General features: G+C 42.5%; 1 protein-coding gene across 2 annotated transcripts; it reads right to left on the minus strand.

Annotated features, from left to right (window-relative positions):
- Positions 1-1,274: 1,274 nt before the first annotated feature.
- On the minus strand, positions 1,275-24,577 carry ARMH1 (armadillo like helical domain containing 1). Of its 2 annotated transcripts, none has more exons than XM_048497485.1 (12): positions 24,301-24,577; positions 12,873-13,097; positions 12,415-12,483; positions 10,579-10,745; positions 8,668-8,864; positions 6,192-6,276; positions 5,318-5,440; positions 4,596-4,668; positions 3,581-3,710; positions 2,970-3,047; positions 2,284-2,401; positions 1,275-1,696 (listed from the first exon to the last, which is right to left on the minus strand). In XM_048497485.1, exons 2-12 carry the CDS (start codon positions 13,076-13,078, stop codon positions 1,638-1,640), a joined length of 1,305 nt encoding a protein of 434 aa, XP_048353442.1. In that variant the 5' UTR covers positions 13,079-13,097; positions 24,301-24,577; the 3' UTR covers positions 1,275-1,637. The 2 variants fall into 2 exon arrangements, with proteins under 2 accessions (XP_048353442.1, XP_048353441.1); XM_048497484.1 differs by having other exon boundaries at positions 12,873-13,094; positions 24,301-24,576.
- Between the last annotated feature and the right edge of the window lie 20 nt (positions 24,578-24,597).

Genomic DNA, 24,597 nt, shown 5'->3' on the forward strand with positions numbered 1-24,597 from the left:
ATAGCTCTCTTTTGTGTTCCTCGGTGTGTGCATGACAGATTTGAGTCCACAAGCACCTTAGAGACCAACGAGAGTTTCAGGGTTTAAGCTTTTGAGTCAAAATTCCCTTTGTCAGATACTTACCAGGTGGGTGCGATCTATTTTAATTGCTGGAAAACTTCATTTGCTCACCTTTTTTATGCTACCATTGCTTCTACTCCAAAAAAGGTGTTTAGGTCAGAAATGATAGTTTATAAAACACATATTCCTGTCTGCTGGGTCACAGAGAAGGGAATATGTGATAAAGAAGGAAAGTACCAGTAAGTGCACCTTAGAGCAGGGGTATCCCATGTCCCTGGGCGCATGGCATTTTGTCATGTGGGGGGCACCAGCCTGGTCCCCAGACTTCTCCTGTGGAGCAGCAACCTGCTCCTTGTGTGCCAGGGCACTCCTCGTCAGCCAAGCTACTCGCCATGGCAGTAGACCGGCTCAACCTCCACCCCCTGGGGAGGGCAGGAGTCAGCCTACCACCACAATGCCAGTCCAAGCTGCCCACCACCAAGCCCCGGCCTCCCTGCAGGTTGGCTCCTGGCCCAGCAGCAGGCAGCCCAGGCAAGCGCTGTGGTGGCAGGCCAGCCCCTGGAAGGCAGAAACCAGCTGCCGCTGGGCCCTACCCTCCCCAGCCTCCATGGAGAGGGTAGGAGCCGGCCTGCAGGGAGCCCCCCCCCCCAACATCTGCATTGGAAGCCATGCCTGCCTCATGGGTCCGCAGCAGGCTCCCAGCCTGGCCCACGGCTTACAAAGTTAAGGGGGTGTGCTCAGAGCAGGTGTTGCTCTGGGCTCCATTTCCCCCTGGTACACCTCTGCCTTAGAAAATAAGATCATAAGATGGAGCATGTGTGCATGAGCATAAAGGGGAAGCAGTATGAGGGAAGCATGCATATTGTAAGGGAGGAAATGAGCACAACCCATCCTGAAAAATCTTGGCTAAATTTCCATTCTTCCCATTTTTATACTGCTACTGAACATTGTGGGTTCTGTGTGCTACAGCACTGCTCTCCTTAAAAACCAATCCTATCTGGACACAGTGTGTAACGGACTTCCCTCTGAGATACACCTCTGAAGATGCCAGCCACAGATGCAGGCGAAATGTTAGGAACAAGATCCACCAGACCATGGCCACACAGCCTGGAAAACCCACCACAACCAATCCTATCTTGTTCTATCAGCCAATATTTCTCCTCTGCAGAGCCTCTGTATTAAAAATACAGCCATTCATTATAGTCAGACATCAGTTTTGGGGATGCAATAAGAAACTTGTTTATTATATTCCAAAGTACCTGGAATAAAATGTCTTTGTTGCAGGAAATCTTCCATTGTTCTGAAAGCCTCACTGGATGATGCTCCTTTTAAAGGTATGATGCCAGAAAGCTTTATCCAGTTAATATATTTTAATTAGTAACCAAAACAAGAACTCTTCTGAGTATTTGAGTTATTCAACATGAAAGAAGTTCGTCAAGTATAGTCTGCATTGCAGTTGTACACCTTGATCTATTCCCTGAGTGGGAAGAAGGGCCTGACAAATGGGCATACACTAGAAGGGTCATATGAAAAACTGGAAGAATAACATAGACAAGAGAGCTCAATATTTGAGGAAGTTAAGGAGACTCATTTCTATCTTCAGTCTGCAATTCCGTTTCAGTTTCAGATTGTTCCTCTAGAAAGAAGTATAAAAAAGAATCGTGAATCAAGACGTGCATGCAGATCTATAGCTTTAGCAGCAAGTGTCCTAAACAATGGTCAAGTGCACAAACATGAACCGCGAAGTGTTGCATTTTACAGATCTCTGTACTCAGCCTTAAAGAACTGTAGTATTGAGGGAATAAAGGTAAGAGCTGCAAAGCACTTTGTGCATTAGTACTTGCTGTGGAAACTGGATGGTTAAAAAAGATTGCCATGGACGAGTTTCTCGAGCCATGGCACTAACTCATGTTGGTATTCTACTCCTGGTTGACTGATTTTGCTCTGGGATGAAGCCATTGCCCATCCAGCTCTGAAATGGTTTGACATTTTGTTACTGAACTGCAGTAATATGAATAAAAATGTGACTGCAGATTTCTTCTTTTGTGGCAGACCTGCTTGACTTAAACCGAATGGCTTCTTGTAACAGACTGGACCTAGACCAGCCTTTTCCACCACTTTTGCAGAAAAGCACTGTGTGAAACCACCCCACTGTTCTTATTTTCAGATCTCCTGGCATCAAAAAGCCTGCTGTTGGGTTTGTCCATAGCTGTAATCACACACCTTGCGGGAACTTCATGTTTGCAATAGAAATTAGTTCTGCTGGCATGTTAACAATATTGGTGACCAGGATATCTGCCTGCACAGCATTCAGGTTCAGGTACAAGTTTGCTGCATCTTTCTAGTGAGAGAAGGAAATAGCAGTTTAATTAAAATGGAATGAGCTTTTGCGATTAGGTTTGAAGGTAAGAGGGAGATTCTTGACAGTTTCTTTGATCCAGTCCGTTAAAATACTTTTAGTTCCAAATCCTAGTGACAATACACAGATCATTAGAAACAACTGAATGACTGGCTCACACTAATGAATTTAACACAATGAGTCCTAATCTAAGACCTATTCTGTAGTAGTGAGCTTCCTCCATGTTAGCCAATCATGCCTGTTCCCAGGAGATATTTGTCCCCACTTTTCTTACCAATTGATCCAGAAGTGCCTTGCAACATCACTTTCCCCTCCTGCACTTTAATCTCAAACAGTGACTGGCCCAAGTCCAGGCACAATTACTCTATAATCACTGACTTGGTCTGTTTCTTGTTTTACCTTGCTGGTTTCTTGTTTTGTTTCTGAATGACTAGTATTTGGGGGTAAATTACTTTGATTTTAATTGTTGCTCTTGAAAAGTAAAACCTATCTTTTGTGTCTCAGAATAACATGAAAGGCAAGTGGAGTACAGAGGACATAAAACACATACCATGAACAGCTGAAACAATTTATCTCCCATGGCCTGATGGACTTTGCTTTCCACCAGTAGGAACGTCTTGACAAAATACTGCAATGAAATGTTATAGTGAATCAAAAGAAAAGAGTATAGTTGTTCTCATGTGCCACTGAAGGGGAAAGAAACCAAAAGTTCTCAGTCTACCTGCTCATTAGTATTCCTAATACTGTTCTCTTCATCTCACTTCTACCACAGCCTTCAAGAGAGCTGGGGGATGTACTTGAGCCATTCCAATCTCAACCAGTTTTTCAAGTGAGAACTCCAAAATTATGAAGGCTGAGATATTCAGATAAGTATAGCTGGCCTAAGGCAGAGACAGTTTCTGCTCTCTGTGACAAACTGTGCATCCCCAAATCAGGCTTAGAAAAATTCAGCACTACCCTGTTACTTCCTCCATAGCATAACATTGCTTCTGATCTATGTGCTCTAATCTACTTTCAATCTACTTCCTTCTGACTTTACTCTCCAACTTTTGCTAATCGCACCCAGTCAAATTCTCCCACAGCTGCAGTCCTGTAACTGAAGGGCTTGTAGTCACTACAAGTAGGTCCACATACACATTCCTATACCCCCAAAGCACTTGCCTCTAGTGTGATGCTGGCTTGTCTCTGGCAGTTGGTGTGATCCTTGTTGCCCATGGCGAACATGAGGCCATGTACCACATTCAAGTAGATCAGATCTTCAGCCACTCTGATGGAGTCTTGGGCTAAAATGCTGCTTGGTGAGTTTTGATAAGATTGGCATGAGAAAGAGGCAAGAAAGACATTCTAGGACAGAAGCAACATCCCAAGTATTTACAGGACAGGTGATTTCAGGGTTGTTTTGTGGTCTTCAACAGCTGACTAACAAGTAGTCAGTAGATACAACTATCACCCTGTTAAATTTCTGCCTGCATTGCAGTTGTTAAAAGGACAAAGCCTTAAGAAAATGGGATAGCCAGGGACAGTCCAAGCCAAAGAGGTGCCCACCAGGTATAGCAAAATCGTAGGGCTTGAGGAGGAAGTCACTGACTTCACTTCTAGGGTGGGGCACAGAGGCTGCTTTGCAATTCAGTGGCTATGTGATCAAGATTTTTTAAATCTTTACCAGCTACCTCAAGTGCTCTAATGAAGAAAGGAGGAATTAAAGTGACAGGCACTTGGTGTTTATAGCATATAGATGCGGAAAACCCCTATTCAAACATCTGCTTATTAGCTGGCTTTTGACACATCACTTTCAGCTTGACCTTCCTCAAAGGACTGGTATGAGGCTAAAATACCACTCTGAGAACAAGAACAAAAAATTTAGCAGATTGAAAATACATGCCTTAATCATATTTTATTGGCTATTTTTGTGATATACTATCAATAAGAAGGCTTCTGCTTATTAAAGTTCACAATTCAGCTGTCAAAATAAATGTTTGGCTGCTTCCCTCTGAGCAACAGTGAAAGGAGTATGCATTTTACTCCTGTCTAGACTTTCATCTGGTTGGAGTTTCATAAGAGGCATTAACTGCAGTATTGCTTGAATTCGCTGCCAACCCCAAGCTAAACTATCAATGCTCCACAAGCCAATGCTATGGCTTGACAACTGATCAAGCCATAGATCATAATCTCTTACCCAATGGTTTTGGCTGCAGCAGCTTGCTGAATATACACTGGCAAGGACTCGATGAGATGCAACGCTCCTGATTCTGAATGTAAGAAAGTCAACAATGTAGAAGTCCAAAACTGTCACACACAACTGTCTTAAGTATAAGCTTTTGAACTAAAACACAGGGCAGAGACCAAAGGCAAGTTTTGCTAAACAAACAAAAAACCATTTTACTTCTACACTGGAGAAGCAACACTTTCCAGTTACAGTGCTTAACCCCCACCCCACCCCCACTTCAGGCTTAACTACCTCTTTCTGCTGCAGTTGTCCAAGTCAACTAGAGCTGTGGAATTCTTTGCTTACCTAACCAATAAGCAGGAAATTTTGGTTTGGATGTTTCCTTTTGAATAATATTCAAGCTATGTTCTCTGCTCTAAGTTCTCACAAACTAGTGTTAAAGAACAGGTTTATCATCAGCATGGGGTCATCATTCATCAACCCCACAGTCCCACTTTGTGCGAACTTGGAACTTGAGAGAAGCATCAAGACTTGAGAGTAGGGAAATAAGGTGAACAGGAGTGAAGAGAAACAATTTTTGAGTAAGGATACCAAGGATGTACTGGGAATCTTATTTGGGTAGGGAAGGATCCATTCTTTCTAGCATACTTTAGGAATATAATCCAGCCATGATGTTCAGAAGAAGAAGTGAATAAGACGCCACTGACAGGCCCAAAGTCTGGAGATTTTACCTTCTAGGATTCTTGCCTGTATCTTGGCAGTTTCCGGCCTTGATGGCTTTAACAATGAAACCAGTCCTTTCAGCAGTTCTGGTTGAAGATCATAGGCCATAAGGTCTCTGATCAGCTGAATTGCTAGCGAGAAGGAAGATTGCAATGTAAGTACCATCTCCTGCTTTAGAGTAAAACAGCCAGGAATTTCTTGTTTGTTCTATTGTCTCTTTTTGTTGGGGACTTTGAATGCTACAGTAATCCTTGCTCCATATGGCACTGGTATACTGGTTTTAGTGGTTCAGGAATCACCCTACGTATTACAAAGGATATCATATTGTTTCACCACCTGTTAACTCTGGGACAGTGGACAGGATAGGCTACTGTCCTAAAATTGTTAAAAATCAGCTGCCCTTGAAGACCACTAAGGTTGCAGCCCTGAGAACACTGAAAGTCCAATGGAAAAAAATGTTCTGATACTCTTTCCCCGAAAAATCACATTTACTTCATTGTAAATTGTCTGATAGAATTACGAGGACATTACACTTTCCCATACAAGGTTAGTTTGCACCCTTATAGTCTTTCCGAGAGATAGGAACAGAGACTAGTCTGTGTTTATATATGTCTGTGTATATATATATATATTCTCACTAATAAGGGCATTCCATAGTCCCAGGCAAACTTGCACATATGGTTCCCAATACCTATTACCTTTAACTGGGATTGAACCTGAAACTTTATGCTGGCAAAGCATATGCTCTACTACTGAGTTGCAACCTTTTACAAATAATGCTACATTTGACCCAGTGTGCGTTTCAGATCATATGTGATTTCTCAGGATTACACATACATTATTATGAGGTTTATAAAAGAGAATTTAGCAGAGCAATCCTACCTTCATATTGTACCTCCAGATGAACAGATCGAAGCACACCCAGCACAGATTCCACAATGCTTGGATGGGCTTTTACCACAATTGTCTGGTGAAGGACCAAGGAGGTATTATTTTCTAGACTTTTGCCACTTTATACAAGAAATAGGTGTTCTTTCAATACTTGCGGAGCTAGCTTGAAAAATATAGACTAGAACCAAAAGATCACAAAATGGCCTGGGCTATAAAATATTCAGTACCAGCATGTCCAGTAGGTAACAATATATATAATTGCCTTGGAGATCAGATTGTGACAGTGCATTCTAAACTGAGTTAACAGCCTTCTAACTCATCAACTAAAATGTACTTAGGACTGTGTAACACAGAAGGGGAGAACTAGCAAAATAGCCCCTCCTTCACATTGACATCTTCTGTGGCCTGCAAGCTAGTGATATGTCAGACCACTCAGCAAATCTGCAGACAATAAACCGGGATTTGAACCAGAATTTTCACATCCAAGACAATGTTTGTGGTAGAAGAGGTAGTAAGTCATATTTGAGAAGTCAAGGTCACTTACAGTGAAACCCTAAGCACAGGGGCCAGGGAGGCCTCCTTTACCATGGTTGTGGTGGGTTTTCCGGGCTGTGTGGCTGTGGTCTGGTAGGATTTGTTCTTAACGCTTCACCTGCATCTGTGGCTGGCATATTCAGAGGTGTATCACAGACTTCCCTCTGTGATACATCTCTGAGGATGCCAGCCACAGAGCAGGCAAAACATTAGGAACAAGCTCTACCAGACCACAGCCATACAACCTGGAAAACCCACCACAACCAGTTGAATCCAGCCGTGAAAGCCTTCGACAATACACTCCTTTATCATCTTTTGCCAAAAGGTGAATCATTTATTGCCAACAGGTGAATGCTTTTCAGTTCTGTTTGGCATTCCTTCTTTCCTGTTTGTATTTGTTTCATTTTTAGTATTTTGAAGCTGATTTGATTACAGAATTGTTGTGAGCTGCCTTGAACCCTGAGACCCACGGGAGGGCCAGATAAAATAAAGTAAAATAAAGTAAAAGTAATGTTTCTGATTATTTGCCCCCTTGGAGGCCCTATTATGCTGATGAAATAGCAGCATAAAAATATTTTAAATAAATAGACTTCAATGGTGCTAGAGGAGTGTAACTACTGGTCCAGAATGCGGCGGCCCGGCTTTTGACAGGTGGTGAGTATTCAGATCATATCACCCCTGTGCTGCGCCGCCTGCACTGGCTTCCGGTGGAGTTCCAGATCGTTTGACCTTTAAGGCCTTACGCGGCATGGGGCCCACATACCTATGGGACCGCATCACCCCTTATGTCCCACATAGGCCGCTACAATCAATGGCGGCAGAACTACTGGTGATCCCAGGCCCTGCGAGGATGCAGCTGGCCTCGACCCAGGCCAGGGCCTTTACCGCTCTGGCCCCTGCCTGGTGGAATGCTCTACCTCCAGCTGTCCGGGCCCTGCGGGACCTTGGCGAGTTCCACAGGGCCTGTAAGACAGAGCTATTCCACCGGGCTTTTGGAGGGGCCAGCCACGGTTCCGCTGCCCCCCACTGAAACTGAAATCAAAGCTGCCTGTCTGGACCATCCTGGTTGGGCCCTAATTCCATCTTGGGCCCTGCCTATCTCCTCCCCTTCTCTCTTTCTTTCTTTTTCTTTTTTCTTTGGCCTTTAGATCAGGCGCCTGTGTATATGTGTTCTACACAATCTTGTTTTAATTTATTGTTATTAATTGCTGCTGAGTTTTAATGGGTTAACTTTTATGCTGTATCAATCTGCTGTTGGAAACAGCTGTGTTGTGAACCGCCTTGAGCCCTTCGGGGATGAGGCAGCCTATAAATTCAATAAATAAATAATCAAGAGAGTTGCAAACTCAGTCAGCTTTTTCAATACTAATGAAATATATAAGAATCCCTTATGTGGTATAGAAAACCTACAAGCCGCAGTTTCTGGTATATTACTACCTCTGAGCATGTCTTCAGAGGCTTGTGGTATTTTCAAAGTTGAACTGATCTTTGAAAAGTGGAACTAAGCTTGCGTTGCTAGCCACTTTTGTATATTGTGTAAACTATTTGTTGAACTGATCTTTTTTGGTGAGTAAAATGTACTCAGTCGTTTTCACTGCTAACCATTTCTTCTGCAAATAATTCATGATCCATTGACTTTGGTTGTACAACCCATCTATCTCTTGTTGCATCACCAAGTGTTGAGAACAAGGCAATACAAGCCACAATGCAGCTATGGAGTGTTCTGTTATTCATTCCCAGAGTCCGGCAGACCAAGAGGTTTGGGTACATCTGAAACTTATCCCTTGGCTGTCCTTGGTAATAACTGTTCAACCCATCTCATAAAATGAACTAGCACAATTGATTTGGGCAAGAAACCAGATATTCCAAAACAATGAACAAAACTGAGGTTGCACCTCTAACTTTCATCTCTTGCCCATTTTCTTTTGCTGACCTGTATTATCCTGAGTGTTTGTAAAGACAGTTGCTGGGCTTTGGGAGAAGTGCACTTTAGAAGAGCAATTAGGCCTTTGTACACCTGATTCTGATACTTCGGGTTGCCATGGCCTAAGTTATCCAGAAGAATCTGCACTTGTTCTTGAGTTTCTTCTGATTTAGAAGTGGCCATAAACTCTGCAATTGACCGCACACCTGTATAGAAAAAAACATTTTTGAACTACTACCTTCTAACACATTCAATAATGTGGAAGTTTTAGTACAAATATTCTATAAATAGCCATGACACATATTAAATATTCTGGGATACACAGACTTGCTAGAAAAGAATATATTCTAGAAAAGTCAAGCTGGATAAGGATACTACTCCATCAAAATTCCCCTCCTGTTTACCTTCCAAGTTTGCAACAGCCTCTCTTGCCAATTACAAATTCCATGAATGTAAGAAGTTCTAAATTTCTAGATTCACTTCAATAAATTGGGATCTATGTCAAATCACATATGTGTATAAATGACTGAAAAATCTTTTTGTGCATCAATCTCCTCCAAGCTCCTAGGATCTTAAATAGGCCAATATCCCCCACCTCCCTTGTTTTTTTCTCTCTCCCCGGCCACCATTTGACTCTCAAAGGCTCTCTGTGGTTTGAGGGGAGTGACATACATATCATCTGAAGAAAGGCTATCACCACATTTGTAATGCTGGTGTCTGGATGTGTTCACCTGATACCATCCAGTTTAATATTAAAAGTAATGGCTAAATAGCGCATTGCACATCATTTGATTGCTTCTACCCTTGGCTGCGTGGAAAGATTTAGAGTAAAGCAATCTCCAAGTGAATTCTGTTTACAACATGCTTCCATATGCAGTCATAGATTTTGTAATGGCAGCCCAAAACTGAGTAAAGTTGTATCTCAGAATGAGTTTATCTGAACATATTTTTAATTTAATTTCAGGGGCAGGGAAGCTGCTTCTTCACCTTATTCCACTATTTTATTTTCATGTTCTTGTTTCAACAGGGTTTGCTTTTGATAGTGTCCATGCTTAAAGCTGCAATCCATTTCCATGTGCTATGTACACTTACATGGGAATTAGTCCATTTAAATCAGTGGAATTTATTTTTTTAATAAACATTGAGGAGTGGGCTGCAAAATATATGCAGGATGATCCTAATCAAACTCTAGTCACATACAGTTTGTTGCATGCATTAACTAGCAAACTGTGATTTGGATACATATCTGTCTGAATCAAAAGACACATCCAGCTAGTTAGTTTGATGAAGGTGGATGAGCACTGTCATGAATATATCTATATAAATCCAGGTGTAAATCTAAATCCTCACTGGCAGAACAAGCAGAAGCCTGATTCCACATGTGGATTTCTCTTAGTAATGTGCTGATATGTCTTTTCAATGGGCAATAAATAAATGTTCTCAGCAAATATCAGTGACTAATATAAGGTAGAACAATTTTATTCTTTACATTACAGAAATTTTGGCTCTGGTTTTCCAGATTTAGCTAATATTGAATAAACTACCTAAGATAGAATATTTCATTCTTCTCCAAAATGGAAACCTTAAAGTAATGTGTGCAATCATTTTGGAAGGGAACTATTGTTCAGCCTATTTTACTGGTACAAACATCATGGCTCACAGCAATGAAAAAAAATTGCTGTTCTTTGAAGTCAGGTTCTTGTGACGCTCCAAATCTTTCATCCTCTTTTATCAATGGAAGTAGGATCAGTGAAAGGTGGAACCCAGATGAGATACTGAACGATACACAAGAAGAAAACCACTCTTCTCCATCAACAGAATTCATTGATATGTGAAAAAATAAGCATATTTCTGTGAGAAAACCAGAGAACTGCTTCACTTAAACATCAGTATATATCTCATTTGTCGCAATCTGCCTACCATAGCTTTCACAAATAAGCTCTTTGAAGCTCCGGCCAGAACTTGCTACTATCTGAAGAAGCATTATGGATTCCCTTTTGGCCTCCTCCTTCAGTTGCTTGAGCCCAAGTATTTCCAGCAGTGTAAGGATGCCACCAACCTCTAAGAATTCGATGAGGTATCGCTGGCTGCAAAGATTTGGAGAGTAGATAAGATCACATGACATGACTTTAGTTATTAACACATATTAATCACCATTCTGTTCACGTGATCTGGAGGAAACAGAGGTAGATGGGGTGCCAAGAAAAGATTTTACTCTTTAGTCCTCCTACAGATATTTCTACTTTGCACAATTTTAAATTAATAATTTCAGTCTTATTACATAGGACAGCAACACAGGCCATTACTTTCCTTACCAGACACTGGATGTATGTACTCCAGAATTCAACTGATACCTCCTGACATTGCAACCAGGAAGTCTAGAGAAATGGTTTGTTGACCCAGAGATGTGGTCCTTACTAGAATAGTTTCATTCTCTTTTCCCTCCCCCAGCAGCTATGCTAGTGTGAATGTTGCATGATGGGGAGCTTAATTTTTTGAAAAATCACTGTAAAATGATTGACTAGTACTTCTCTTGTTTTCTGCACTTAAACCTCCAATATACTGTTTATGTGAATGCAGCTTGAACTGCTGAAATACTTTAAAGAAAAACATGGATTCATGGAAACTTGAGAAAAGGGATTGTATTTAGATAATGGCTTTCAAAGGTACAGCTTCCGATTCTTATCAGTCCTAATGATAATATAACTAGGGCTGTTTTGGCATGGTAAAAATATACTGGGGTAGAACCTGGATCATACATATCGTGTCACAGTTTCTCCTTCCGCACGACCCTCCAGTGCTTCCAAGGAGTCGAGGTAGGACCCAGACGTAATGCCCCAGTTGTTTCTGCACTAGTCCACATCTGTTTCCATTTGCTACGCAATCTCTTCCGCAGTCTCTTCAATTCATGCATGGACAACCTCCGTTTGCCACATTCTGATTGGCTGATTCTCCCCCACTCCCTTTCACTAGTTTAATTTTAAATGACTTTGAACCCAAAACTTCTTCTGTATTGATCAGGCTTTGATTGCAGTGGGAAAAAACAGAGGGGGGAAATGTGGATTTTAGACAGAAAAGGGGATGTGTGCAGGCACAACGAGCAGGAGGGCAGTGATTCTGTCAAACATCCAGTGTCTGTTGATTGGTGAGGTGGGCCAGAGCAGCAAGGTGGGAAAAATAGCCTTGGTTCTGCTCCCGTGGTGTTTGCATAGCAGCAGAGTCACATAGGGGCATTTCAAAAGAACGGCAAATTTGGTAGTTTTTGAAAGTCGCAGGGAAAAGGGAAAATGGCAGTGCAACACCAGTACAGACCCTATGCAGCTTCGGGAACCGTGTGGAATTCCCAGATGCACAGGGATATTTTCCATGTTCACCTCAGGATATTTTAATCATGCAAAAATGGCCTAAGTCACCAAAGAACAGTCTCTGAGCCTTTCTTTCTCTGTTATAATATGGTAAAGATATCAGGATCTCAGCTAACATGGGAGTGGTGCCATGAACATAAGAAAGAGCCTGCTGGATCAGATCAGAGCCCATCTAGTCCAGCACTCTGCTACTCGCAGTGGCCCACCAGGTGCCTTTGGAAGCTCACATGCAGGATGTGAAAGCAATGGCCTGCTGCTGCTGCTGCTCCCGAGCACCTGGTATGCTAAGGCATTTGCAAACTCAGATCAAAGAGGATCAAGATTGGTAGCCATTTTTTACTTACCCACTTTTACTTACTTTTTTTACTTACTTTTTTTTACTTTTACTTACCCACTTGCAGCTGATAGGAAGATGCCAATGGACTTCAACTGTTGCACTAAACAGGTTCCATACATGTAACTATTATGAGTTTGTTAAGGTTTCAATGTAAAAAGATTGTGTGATATCAACACCCCAACTGTTTGCAGGAACTGAGTTTCCATATTTATTTAAAATATTTATATGCCCACTTTTTTCCTGATAGCTCAGGCCCCATCATGAAGAAAGCTGGTGTATGCGATACAGATCTTGTGAGATATGCTTGTGAACTTTAGAGGACAACTTCTGTTTACGATTTGCAAATTCTGCTAATATGGATGGTGCAGAATTGCTGGCTGGACTACACTTTTCAAAATTTTGCTCATTTTGGCAATGTAGACACCTTGGTAATATTCATAGGAAAATGCTTACTCCCATTTCTACTTTTTCCTTGTTCTACTTTTACAACAGCTCTCCATCAAACTGGATACGTCAGCCTCAGCCAGGCAGTTATGCGGGCCAGGAACAAACTGGCTCCTTGAGAGAATTCTACCTCCAGTTCTGGTCCAGTCTTGTCATGGCTTGTCAGGATGAAATTGTCTAAAATACGACGTCGGGTAAATTTGTTGGCACTGTCCCACTCTTGCAGGAAGCTTATTAATCTGCTGATGGCTGCCTGCTCCTTTATGGAACTCATGACTAGGAGTGCCCTTCTACTGGAGAAAGAGAAGACATTTCAGATAATAGTTTTGCAGCCCAATCCAGAACTGTCAGGCAGATGAGGACGGCAGCACTCCAGTGCTTCTCCGCCTCCTCCAGAGAGCTTTTCTGCATTGAGGGAAGCCCTAAAAAGTTTTTTAAAGTGAAAATCCCCCACAGCAGGGAGTAGAGATGCACCATGATTTCATGGCATATCTGCACCAGCAGCTCTAATAGCGTTAAGGAGGCCTACCAGGCTCTAGAGCAGTGGTGGCGAACCTATGGCACAGGTGCCAGAGGTGGCACTCAGAGCCCTCTCTGTGGGCACACACAAATAGAGTGCCCCCCAACATCTAGGCTGCCCTGGGCCGCTGGGCTCGATTATTAGCATTAATCCTAAGACCTAGTTTTGGGGAAGCAGTGTAAGTAACCCTGTTAAGCGCTGTTAAACCCCACTGATTTTCATGTGAAGAACTAAAGCACGATCCTTTACCTGGGAGTAAGCTCGGTTGCTGGCAATGGGGCTTGCTTCTGAGTAAACCCTGAGTAAACCCTCGTGATTCACCTGTTGGAAGAGTTGCACGGTTGCTTCAAAGCAAAGCCACCAACTACCACCAAGCTTGCTCCCGAGTAACGCACACCTCTGAGCCAACCGTTTTTTCTAAACTAAAACCTCAGTATTCAAATTAGATTGCCATGTTGGCACTTTGCGATACATAAGTGGGTTTTGGGTTGCAATTTGGGCACTCGGTCTCAAAAAGGTTCGCCAGCACTGCTCTAGAGGCTGATTAATGTCAGCCCTGCCCCCCAGCCTGCCCACACCAGCACAGTGTTTTACACTAGCAGGTCTGGGCAATGGAGCCAGCTTCCGGATCAGGCACCATGCAAGTTGTCTCCCCACCAGCGTATCTGTCTCTTGTGCCAGCAGAAAGGACATTTCACAGGTGCAGAGGTGAGCTGACTCCAGAGGAGGACTTCCACCCCGATTGGGCTACCTGTCTAGTAAATTGGGAAATACCACAGACTTTCTAGCTATTCCATAAATAGCTCAGGAGAGGAAGTTTCTTCTAATAATTACTATACTCAACACACTTTGGCAAAAACAATTAAGCATTACTATTTGTGCATGAATAAATAGAATATTTATCATACATTTTAAAAGGGCCATTTAATTCAGTCCCCAGCACATGATTGAGTTCCTGATACATTTATTCAGTTTCTACATTAAAGTCTCAAACAAAGATTTCCCAGCTTTGCTCAGCAGTTTCTTCTAAACACCAGCAAATTTTGCAGGATTTCAGACACCTAGTTCCAATCTATCCTGGAGCAGCTTGCATTTGATGTTTCTTTTCCTCTTAGATGCCTTGGAAAAGATCTCTCAATATCTCTTATGAAAGTGTTTTAGTTATGTTCCTATTAATCCACTTAGGAAAATTAAAAAGTACCAACAAGATCAGGATGATTTAATAAGAGTTGATAAATGACATACCAAGTATGTGCTCAAAGTATGTTGAATTTTGGGAGCTCCAAATCCCAAGATGCCTTCCACCCATATGTTATCTCTGGCATGCTATAACTGATGATGAAGCTACTTTATATAATTGAATTGGTATAAGAACTCGTTTTAGGGCAGTTCCACCACAAATGTTCAAAATGTGCCAACAAGCCACACACATTTTAATAAAATGGGTCATGATGCTTATGAATTAGTGGTTTTTTTTAATTTAGAGACCCAGTTGTATATTGAGTGATTATGGAAAATAACCCTTTTACTTTACATGTTAAGATAATGCATAATTTGCAAAATGTAGGTGAAACAAGTACACATCTAATTCTCAACATAGCCAAATATGTGGATGCTTAAACTCAGAAACCGGAGCCATGGTCAGACCAGACAGATCATTCCACAAGCCTGAGAAAAGTCCCAGGTTTGCAGAAAAATCTGAAATTTTGTAAAACAATACATTGGACACCACCACCCCACATCACCTACAGCTTTAAAAAATGCAACACCTACAGTTTTAAGAAATGAATACCCTCTGGCTGCTGCTAGACAACCACAATAGTACCATAATAGTATTGCTGGTGTTCAAGCCTTAATTTTTGTCAGTAAGGAGAGAGATGGGGTTAGTTGAGGTGTGTGAATGTGGATATGTTGAACAAAAAAAGCAGAATGAAGCCAAAAAGGCAACACCCCCCACCCCCAAATGCTGATTTTCACACACACCCGATTTTCAGGTCCATTTATGCTAGGGCAGTGATGGCGAACCTTTTAGAGACCGAGTGCCGGGGTGGAGCAAGGGGAAACTGCGTCTGGGGCACGCGTGTGCCCTGTGCCCCTGCCACACTCCGTCCGCCCCCTCCCTGACCTGGAATACCCCTGGAACCGCCTGAAATACCCCCGCCGTGCCTCCAGAACGCTCTCACCACGCCCCTGCAGGGGCGCGTGCCCAGTGCGTTGCATACCCCTCATCCCCTTGGTGCTATGCCACTGCTGAGTGCCCAAACTGGGACAATGGCGCATGTGCCCACAAACAGGGCTCTGAGTGCCACCTCTGGCACACGTGCCATAGGTTCGCCATCACTGTGCTAGGGGAAAAATGGAGTCCTATGGGTTCCAGTGTTATGAACTCCCAAATGCAAACCCATAGAATAGGATCCCCTACCCATTCTTCACCAAACTCAAGGGTTTGTATAAGGAGATTCATTAGCAGCTATGTTGCAAATTTGATGTCTCGATTGTAAAAAACAGTGTCCCAGACTGCCACAAAGACCCCCCATTGACACAACATTGAGCTATGTCTAAACTGAGAATCAGAGATAAATTCTTCTAAGCATAAGGAGACTGTTAGGAAATTCTTGCGGGGCTCTGTTGCATGCGGGTTGAAATAGAGGCACCAAATCTGCAATTTAGCTGCTGGTCATTCTCCTTCCAAGAACCCTCAAGTTTGGTGAAGAGTGGGTCAGGGGGTCCAGTTTTATGGAGGCCCATTTTTCTCCACTGGAAATAACAAGCGGATGCCACCACTTTGGGGCCCATGAAATTGGACCTAAGGAGAGCAACCTGAAGCTAAGCTGCAGATTTGGTGGCTATACCTTAAAAACCACCACTGCCACCCTAAGAGCCCCACAAAGATTTCCCTTGGGTTTAACAACCATATCTGTATGTGGATTTGAATTTTATTGGACTTTTTTTAAAAAAATTCAGGTTTAGTAAAACCAAATTTAAAAAATGGGGCACACCCTAGTGTACATATCATAAGCCAGACAGTGCTAATAGAGATTGATAATCTTAATACTGAGTTAAATGTTCGAATAATATTTATGTATGCAGTAACACCTCGTTCACATTGTCATCATACAGAATAAAAATATTAGAGCAAGATTCGAGCCCATTAACACTTTAAATACTTCAACAAGATTTCCAAGGTATAAGCTTTTGAGAGTCAATAAGAGTGATAATAGTCATGGATAAAATTAGCCATATAAAATCTACAGCATGCAATTTAAATAACTATAAACTGCCACGGTGGTTAAGAAGGCCCAGCAAAGACTGTACTATCTGAGACTTTTAAGGAAACAACAACTGAATGGAAAACTCCTGGTGTCCTTTTACCGCTGTGCTATAGAGAGTGTCTTAACCTACTGCATCTGTGTATGGTTCTTCAGTTGCACAGTGGCAGATAGGAAGGCGCTCAAAAGGGTGATCACTACTGCACAGAGGATTATCGGCTGCCCTCTCCCCTCCTTGGAAGAACTCTATAATTCCCGAAGCCTAAAGAAAGCCCAAAATATTCTGAGAGACCCGTCTCATCCAGCACACTCTCTTTTTGAACTGTTACCATCCAGCAGACGATACAGGTCTATCAAAACTAGGACAAAGAGGCTTAGAGACAGCTTCTACTCTAGAGCTGTGGCTATGCTAAACTCCGCGGCTTCGTGTTGATGTATTTGGGGCTGTGTAGGGATGGGTGGAGGAAGGGGAAAGTGAGGATGGGGTATGAGTCTGAAATTGTGTGCATCAAGGAAAGCTGCTGTAAATTTCGTTGTGCGTGCACAATGACAATAAATGCTTATGCTTATTGATTTGGATCCACGCTTACATGAATGGAAGGAACTTGCACAAGTGGAACTTCTATTTTTATAGCTGTCCTCTGCACACCCCAAAATTCTAATGTTGGAGAATCCTCAAAAACATTTAGGGGTGGAGAGGAATTGGGTGAAATCACTTCTCTTTGTTGTTTTGTGTTGGAAGGAATGGACTGTGCAATGTCATTTAACGCTAACAAAGATTTTGAAGCTACGGGGTGGGCAGTAGAGAGTTAGTATAGGGATAGATATGATGCTCCCTGACCTTTCCTTTGTCCACTCGTACTGCTGTCCCTTTGTTACCCACAACACTACTCTCATGGGTTCCTTACTCCTTACACTCTTCTCTCTCTCCCCCCCCCCCCCACTTTCTCCACCATAAGGGCTGGACACGTGTTCTACAATCTCTCTCCCTCCTTGCTTAGATAGATAGCTAGAAACTTTTACTCTGCCTTTCTCATGCAGTATAGAGTTTTCTTACAATAATGAACTCTTCTCTAAGAAACAAGCCTAAGTGTGAAAGCACAGTAAGCCTTGTGCTCAGCTTGCATAAGAACAAAAGAAGGTCATTTCACTGGACTCTTCAGTCTTGCCACAGCCTGTTATGCTGTGTTGCATTTTGTTTCTGAAAGTCCCTTACCCTCCACAGAGGGGTTTCAGGGTGAGCTATGGAAAGGCAAAGGCAATTCAGATCTGCTTGGGTGAACTCCTTTCATCTGGATACAACCCAATATTTTCATTGTTGTTATCAAGTGTCAGTCTCAAATTTGAATCAGAATTCGATCACTTCTGGATTCAAATCTAACTTTCCTCAGATTCAAATCAGTTTCTGAAAGCTCAAATGCTTCCATTCAGAGCTTTCTTTGTATCTCCACGTGTTTCAGAAAACTGAAGATATGCCTGTACTGAAACAATTTTGTCTTACATGTTTATGTCTTATTTACATGCTACAGCAGAGGAATCTGAAGTATGCAAGAAGATTTTAGAGCTGGATGTGTCTACAATACATAGGAACTGTAATTACCTTACAAATTATTAGAGAGAGAGTAAAGAGTTGATGAAACAATATTTTAAACCTTTGACTTAAATATATTTCTCATTCTAACAGAGAAAATGTTTCATGAGACACACACACACACACCCAGTTTTCTTTGTAATCAGAAAAAAAATGGTGGTGGGGAAACATGATGGAGGGGAGACATATACAATAACTGGGTTACTTTTTTTACAGTTTTTCTTGGGTTTTCTCATTTTCTTTGTTTGTTGCTTTCCTTTGAACTCCTTTCAGGCCACATTTTATTTTGAACACCTTTGAGTTTGAAAAAACTATGAATATCAATAAGAATCACTAAATCTGTGTATCTGTCCCATAAACAGGAGAGTTCAGAGTTGTTTCACTTGGACACAGATGTTTAGAAGTAACTTTTTTCAGAGTGACTACAGTTTAGGCTAAATTAAATTTCTGGGAGAGCTATTGATCTTGTGTATTTTTTATCAGATCCTTCAAGCAGCATATGAAGGAGCAATGCTGACAGAAGCATGGGAATCCATCAGGGAATTAACAACCTGTGGTCTATAGGAGCTTTTGTCCTTGGCGGAGCATTTTCAGCAGAGGAGAAGGTGTAAAATAAATCAATTTTCCTCAAATACTTGTGATTGAAAGTGTTATTAGCCATAACAAACATTAGCACTGACAGGGGAGCAGCTGTAGCAGCCTTTTGGAGGAAAGAGGTGAAACATGAGTCTCATTCATTTGATTTACAGAATATTTATGAAATGTTACTTGTGAGCCTTGTAGCTGATATTTGCGTTTTGGGAGAAGTGATTTTTCATAGGAGACATTTATGTTAAATTTATAGCTCCATAAAGTGCTCCTATGTCCTCAACACTGATCTAGTTAAAAGAACTTTACCACCTGAAACAATCTCAGATTTGATTCTAAATTAACTTATCTGTATCTATACATGAGCAGGTGATGGACATAAACCCCCCTTTTCTACAAAGAGAACCTCTTACTGCTAAAAAAAATAATTTTCAGGTTCCTGATTGGACTATTTGAGACACAAAAGCAGTTACATGGGAGAAGGGTACATGACCACATAATGTTCCTACCTGAAAAAACAGTGAAATCTTTGCGTTAACAGAATGTACTTCTGTTAGGGCATCTGTACTTTTCTGCCTCTTCCAAACCTACAGCCCATAAATATCCCACACATATCTGTTCTGCAGGACAAAAGACCCCCCAAACAGGATGAAGGGTGCAGCAGGAACAGAGATGTAACATTTCTGTAAATTTTGTAGCCACAGGAAAACTTTCTTCTCTTTTTGGGGTGGTGGTGGTAGAAAAATGGAATCCGTGGAAAATTGGAATATAGGCAATATTCATGACCTATCAAACCTACACCATTTTTACAGTACAAACAACGTAAAATGTATAATTTGTAACTGACTTGGATAGTCTAAGCTAGCCTGATTTATCAGATCTCAGAAGTTAAACAGGGTTGGCCCTGGTGACAGTTTGGATGGGCGACCACCAAGGATTTAACAGGGTCACAACACAGAGGCAGGCAATGGCAAACCACTTCCCAATGTGTCTTGCCTTAAAAACCTTATAGGGTTTCCATAAGCCAGTTATGATTTAACAGCACACACTCTCTCTTAGCATGGAAAATTTCAGTATTTGACATGCCTAATGGAATTTAAAAGTTAGAAATGCCTTAGTTTTGTACAAGCAAAATTGCAAATATACCCAATACTTGAGAAAAAACTGCAAATTGATGTGCCCTATGCTATTGGAGCATTAATTTTTGCTTTCTGGTTAGAGAGAGCTAAGATCTCAATGAAACTTTCAGCTTTCCGCAGAGGCTTTGGTGCAGTATCTGCCTCACCTCTTACTGAGCTTTTCCTCCCTCCCTACAAGGAAGGGCCACAAGCTATTTTCTGTTCTGTCTGTGGGTGAAATGTGTCACAGTAGTTCAAGGGACTGATGAAAAAGTCAACCATGTAAGGTCAAAAGGACAGCAGAAGTCATGCAACTGTTGAGAGGCAGTGAATGCCCTGCATGTTCTGTTCCCCTCATGAACATTTCATATGCCTCTAGATGCAGAAATGTTGCATATCTATAGCATGCCCACTTTATCTTTAAAAGATCTTCACTCATTCCAGAAGAGAAAATATTTCATTTTTTTCCCAGTACTGCCTTGGGGAAAACAGGGAAAAACATTTTTTCTAGGTTTTTCCCCCTGGGCCTTTACACATCAACTCCCTTCATTCCAGGCCCATGGTACCTTTCATTCACATCACTTTTTTCTTCTGTGTAGTAGGTAGAAGTTATTGAAGGATGAGTGCTGGTTTGCAGCCTGCATAGCTAATTTCTGAATGGCAATGAGTTAACAGCCCAAGGAAAAAAAGATGTACCTGATTCAGATTTAGTGCGACACATGGAAATCTGCCTTCTGCCTATGACTTTATTTTACCAAGATAACCCAAATGCTTAGGAAGCATGGGGAAATATAGGAAACGCACTGACAAAATACAGATCTGCCCCAGAAATAAGAAGTATGCATTTTCCAGACTGAGTTGGTATAAGAGGTCTGAAAAAAGTTGCCAATTTAAGACTGACACACACACTTTTTAGGGCACAGATTCTATGCCTGTAATCTATATATCTAATTCCCAAGTGTACCCCCTATCTGCAGATACCTAAATCTACAGATAGGAGGTACATTGAAACCTAGCAGTTTTCCTGTAGATTTGGGAAACCCCCATGTCTGCAGAAAAATCCAATTTTTTTAAAAAAGGGGTTTAAATCCCCCCAAAACTAAAGTGTTACTGCACATGCACAGTTAGCATGTCCAGCTTTTGTGGCAAGCTTTGTGTCCCTGCCTCTTGTCAGTGTATAATCATTATACAGCAAAATGTTATGTATCAATATGGCAGGGATTGTTTCCAAAGTAAGTTTATTTAAAATATTTTTATGCCACCTTTCTACCCAGTCATGATTCACAAGGCAACAAACATAAAAACTGGAGGTATGCACAAATGCTTTTTCCTGTATTCTTTTGGATTAAAATTTAATAGACCTGACAATTTTCTGAAAATCCATTAAAAGCTGGATCTCCATACTAATATGGGTTTGTTTGTTTTTTGCTTTATTCAAATATTCAAAAATATTTGGGTTTATTAAACCCTATGAGAAATCAGCCCCCCAAGCCCTGCAAAAATGTGCTCTTTGGTTGGCTCCATTACACCATATATGGAAGTCTAGGGGGGCACATTTGCAGCGTTGCTTCTGGTTACTCTCTTTACAAAAACCTCCAAAATTGGTAAAGATTGGGTCAGGGGGTCCAATTTTATGGATCTCCATTTTTCTCCATTGAAAATAATGGAGAATGGATGAGGCACCCTCCTTAGAGGTCCACCAAACTGGACCCGCACTTGCTAAAGTGCAAATTTGGATTCATTTTCCCCCAGCTCTGTTGATATGGTGCCCTTTATTTTTTGGCAGAAAAAAGCCAAAGTGCTTTTTTAAAATATAAAAATATAAAATAAAATTAAAAATATACAAACAATACTAGAAGGAGGCCCAAAAGCTGTCACTATGGGGTATTTCGGATGAAACAAAAATGTCTTTGCTTGCTGGTGAAAGATACCAATAGGTAGGTGGCCTCAGGAAAAGAAATCTGAGTGAGAACAGAAGTTCCAATCACCTTGTTCTAGAGGTCCCGGGGCTGGATTCAGGCGAGCTACAGACTGACCACTGATACAGGGAAGGGTTGGAAGATACTGGAGAAGGCAGTTTAGGCCCAGGTAGGACAGCTTCAGATGATGTCAACAGATGACGCCAGCCACCACAAGATTGTGAAGGGCCAAGGCTGGCAAAACAAGTGCCTGATAGGGCCACAGCAGTTGGCAGAGAACAGGACAGAGCTGGTGACCCTTGGCAGCATCATGGTGGCCAGGAGAAAGGTGAGAGACCCAGTGACGGTTGGAGGCTAAGTTGAGCCAGAGCATGCTGGGCTGGAGAGGCCCTGGAGATATGCAAGAAGCACTTTGGCAAGGATGGAAGGGCTGGCAGTCCGGGAAGTGAAAAGTGGGTGCTTCCCCAACCTTTGTATTCTGTTGGGGAGAAACAGACTGGACCTGGACCAGAATGGGGAGAAGTGAAAGAAAGCTATAAAAGGGATGATCCAAGTGGGCTAGGGAGTATAAACAGGCTGTGCTCTGACTGGAAGGCGAGAGAGAGGAAGACTTAGACTTAAAGGCAGTCCAGAGGGCAGATGAAGAGCAGGGTGACTTAATTCCCCACTCCTTTCCCCTATTTTGTGGCCCCAGGGAGTCAGTTATTCAGGTGAGATCCCACTATAAGCCCACTATACTGTGAAGAACCCTGAGGTAAACCTTCCCTGCATAATGGGCCTTAGATTCCTTATGTACACAGTCACATATATTATTTTGCCACAGAGGGTTTTGCTGACTAAGATTTCTAAAATACAAAGATTATGCAAACCTTACAGGGAACAGTTTTAAAATGATTCCAATTAAAAATGAATAAAGCACTACAGTAGTCTGTTGTTGCTGCTTAAAACAATTCAAAATGTTCTGCTTAATTGGTTTCATGCATTGGTCTGTTAACCATCAAATGATTCTTCTACCTACTTTTCTGATTCTTCTACCTACTTTAAGTTTAAAAAATCTACCAGTGGGCCAGGCTCAATTTGTGCAAAGCCTTATAAAACATGAGCAGAAGGCACAGCACCTGCTATATGAATTGTAGAATGCAAGTAAAATATACATTTTTAAGCCAGTTCCTTCACATATTCTCAACCATATGTCCTGTCACATGAAGAAAACCATGTAACCCCTTTATTACATTTTCATGAGAAAGTTTGATTTACGGTAATCTGTGCATCTGCTATGCCATTACAATGACCCTTAATAACGAATTCTCACTCACTGAAGGAATTATTATTTTGCACCACTCCTTTGGAGCAGCAGTGGCGCAGGAGGTTAAGAGCTCGTGTACCTAATCTGGAGGAACCGGGTTTGATTCCCAGCTCTGCCGCCTGAGCTGTGGAGGCTTATCTGGGGAATTCAGATTAGCCTGTACACTCCCACACACGCCAGCTGGGTGACCTTGGGCTAGTCACAGCTCTACGGAGCTCTCTCAGCCCCACCTACCTCACAGGGTGTTTGTTGTGAGGGGGGAAGTGCAAGGAGATTGTCAGCCCCTTTGAGTCTCCTGCAGGAGAGAAAGGGGGGATATAAATCCAAACTCTTCTTCTTCTTCTTCTTCTTTGATAAAGGAGCTTTTTTGACCAATGTCAGAGAAGCAGATGGAAACACATCTAACAAAAACAGATTGACCTTGTGGTCCCTTTTTTAGCTTGATGTTCTCTTTGGCGAAGGACCTGGCCAAAACAATAGCCATTCTACAGACTTAGATTAACAAAGATAATCAGGCAGGCACCTCTCTCCGAGAACTGATCCCGTTCCCCCATTTTTCAGTGACTTATAAAGAAAGAAAAAAGGGGGTGGGGGTGGGGACTATAAGTCAGCGGCAGCCCCACTGATCTCAATGGCATTTCCTTGTGTCCAACCAACGCAAGCTATATTTAGTTGGGATTCAGCCATGCTCAATGAAGAGAATCTACCTCCCGCATAAGACTTAAGGGAGGGAAGACAGAGTGGTGTAGTAGTCTGATCTGGCCAGATCTCGGAAGCTGAGCAGGGTCAGAACTTGGAAGGGAAATCGCCAATGAAGGCTCTGCAGAGGAAGGCCATGGCGAATCACTGCTGCTGCTCACTTGCTTTGAAAGCCCCTCGCTGAGGTCGCTAGAAGTTGGCTGCGTCTTGACTCGACTTGAAACACATCCAGACCGACCGGGTGGGGCCGACCCAGGTTCAACCAGGTTTACTCTCCGGTAAGCATGACCGGCTCGTCCTAAACTTCCGGTAGAAGCCGCACCAAGTTCAATAACCCCCCCCCCCGCCCCCGCCCCCGCCCCCGCCATTCCCAAGTAACCGGAGCGCAGGATTCAGAAAGTTTGCTGAGAATTCCGTTCCACTCCGCTCCCCTCCCCAGGATGTTGGCAACCGCAGTTTCACCCCGGGGAAAAGTGCCTCGATCACCTGGTAGGCAGGAGCCGGATGGGATCTCGCTGCACCTGCCCGGGGTGTCGCAGGTGCAGCAGTCGGGCACGTGGCGCGGGGACTGGAAACCACTGACTGGCTCAGCTGTTTTAATCTCTGTTCCACGCTGAGCGATCCGGAAACTTCTTTTCCGGTTTGTTACACGACTCCGAACCGGCCTCCCCTTCGTTCGGTTCGTTTTTGAAAGAAGGGAGATGCCAAAAGTCGCTGCGTTGCTAAGCAACATTCCGGTTACTAAGGAAGTGAGGTCACCGAACTGCCCGTCGGGCACTTGGC

This window comes from Sphaerodactylus townsendi, linkage group LG05 (genome assembly GCF_021028975.2).
Source record: "Sphaerodactylus townsendi isolate TG3544 linkage group LG05, MPM_Stown_v2.3, whole genome shotgun sequence".
NCBI lineage: Eukaryota > Metazoa > Chordata > Lepidosauria > Squamata > Sphaerodactylidae > Sphaerodactylus > Sphaerodactylus townsendi.

Coding starts and splice junctions, on each gene's coding strand:
- ARMH1 (XM_048497485.1), bottom strand. CDS start 13,078: ATGAGTTCCATAAAGGAGCAGGCAGCCATCAGCAGATTAATAAGCTTC. Junction 6,277..8,667: donor AAACACTCAGGATAATACAG/GTCAGCAAAAGA, acceptor GTCCTTCACCAG/ACAATTGTGGTAAAAGCCCA. Junction 5,441..6,191: donor TCTGGAGGTACAATATGAAG/GTAGGATTGCTC, acceptor CCTTCTCGCTAG/CAATTCAGCTGATCAGAGAC.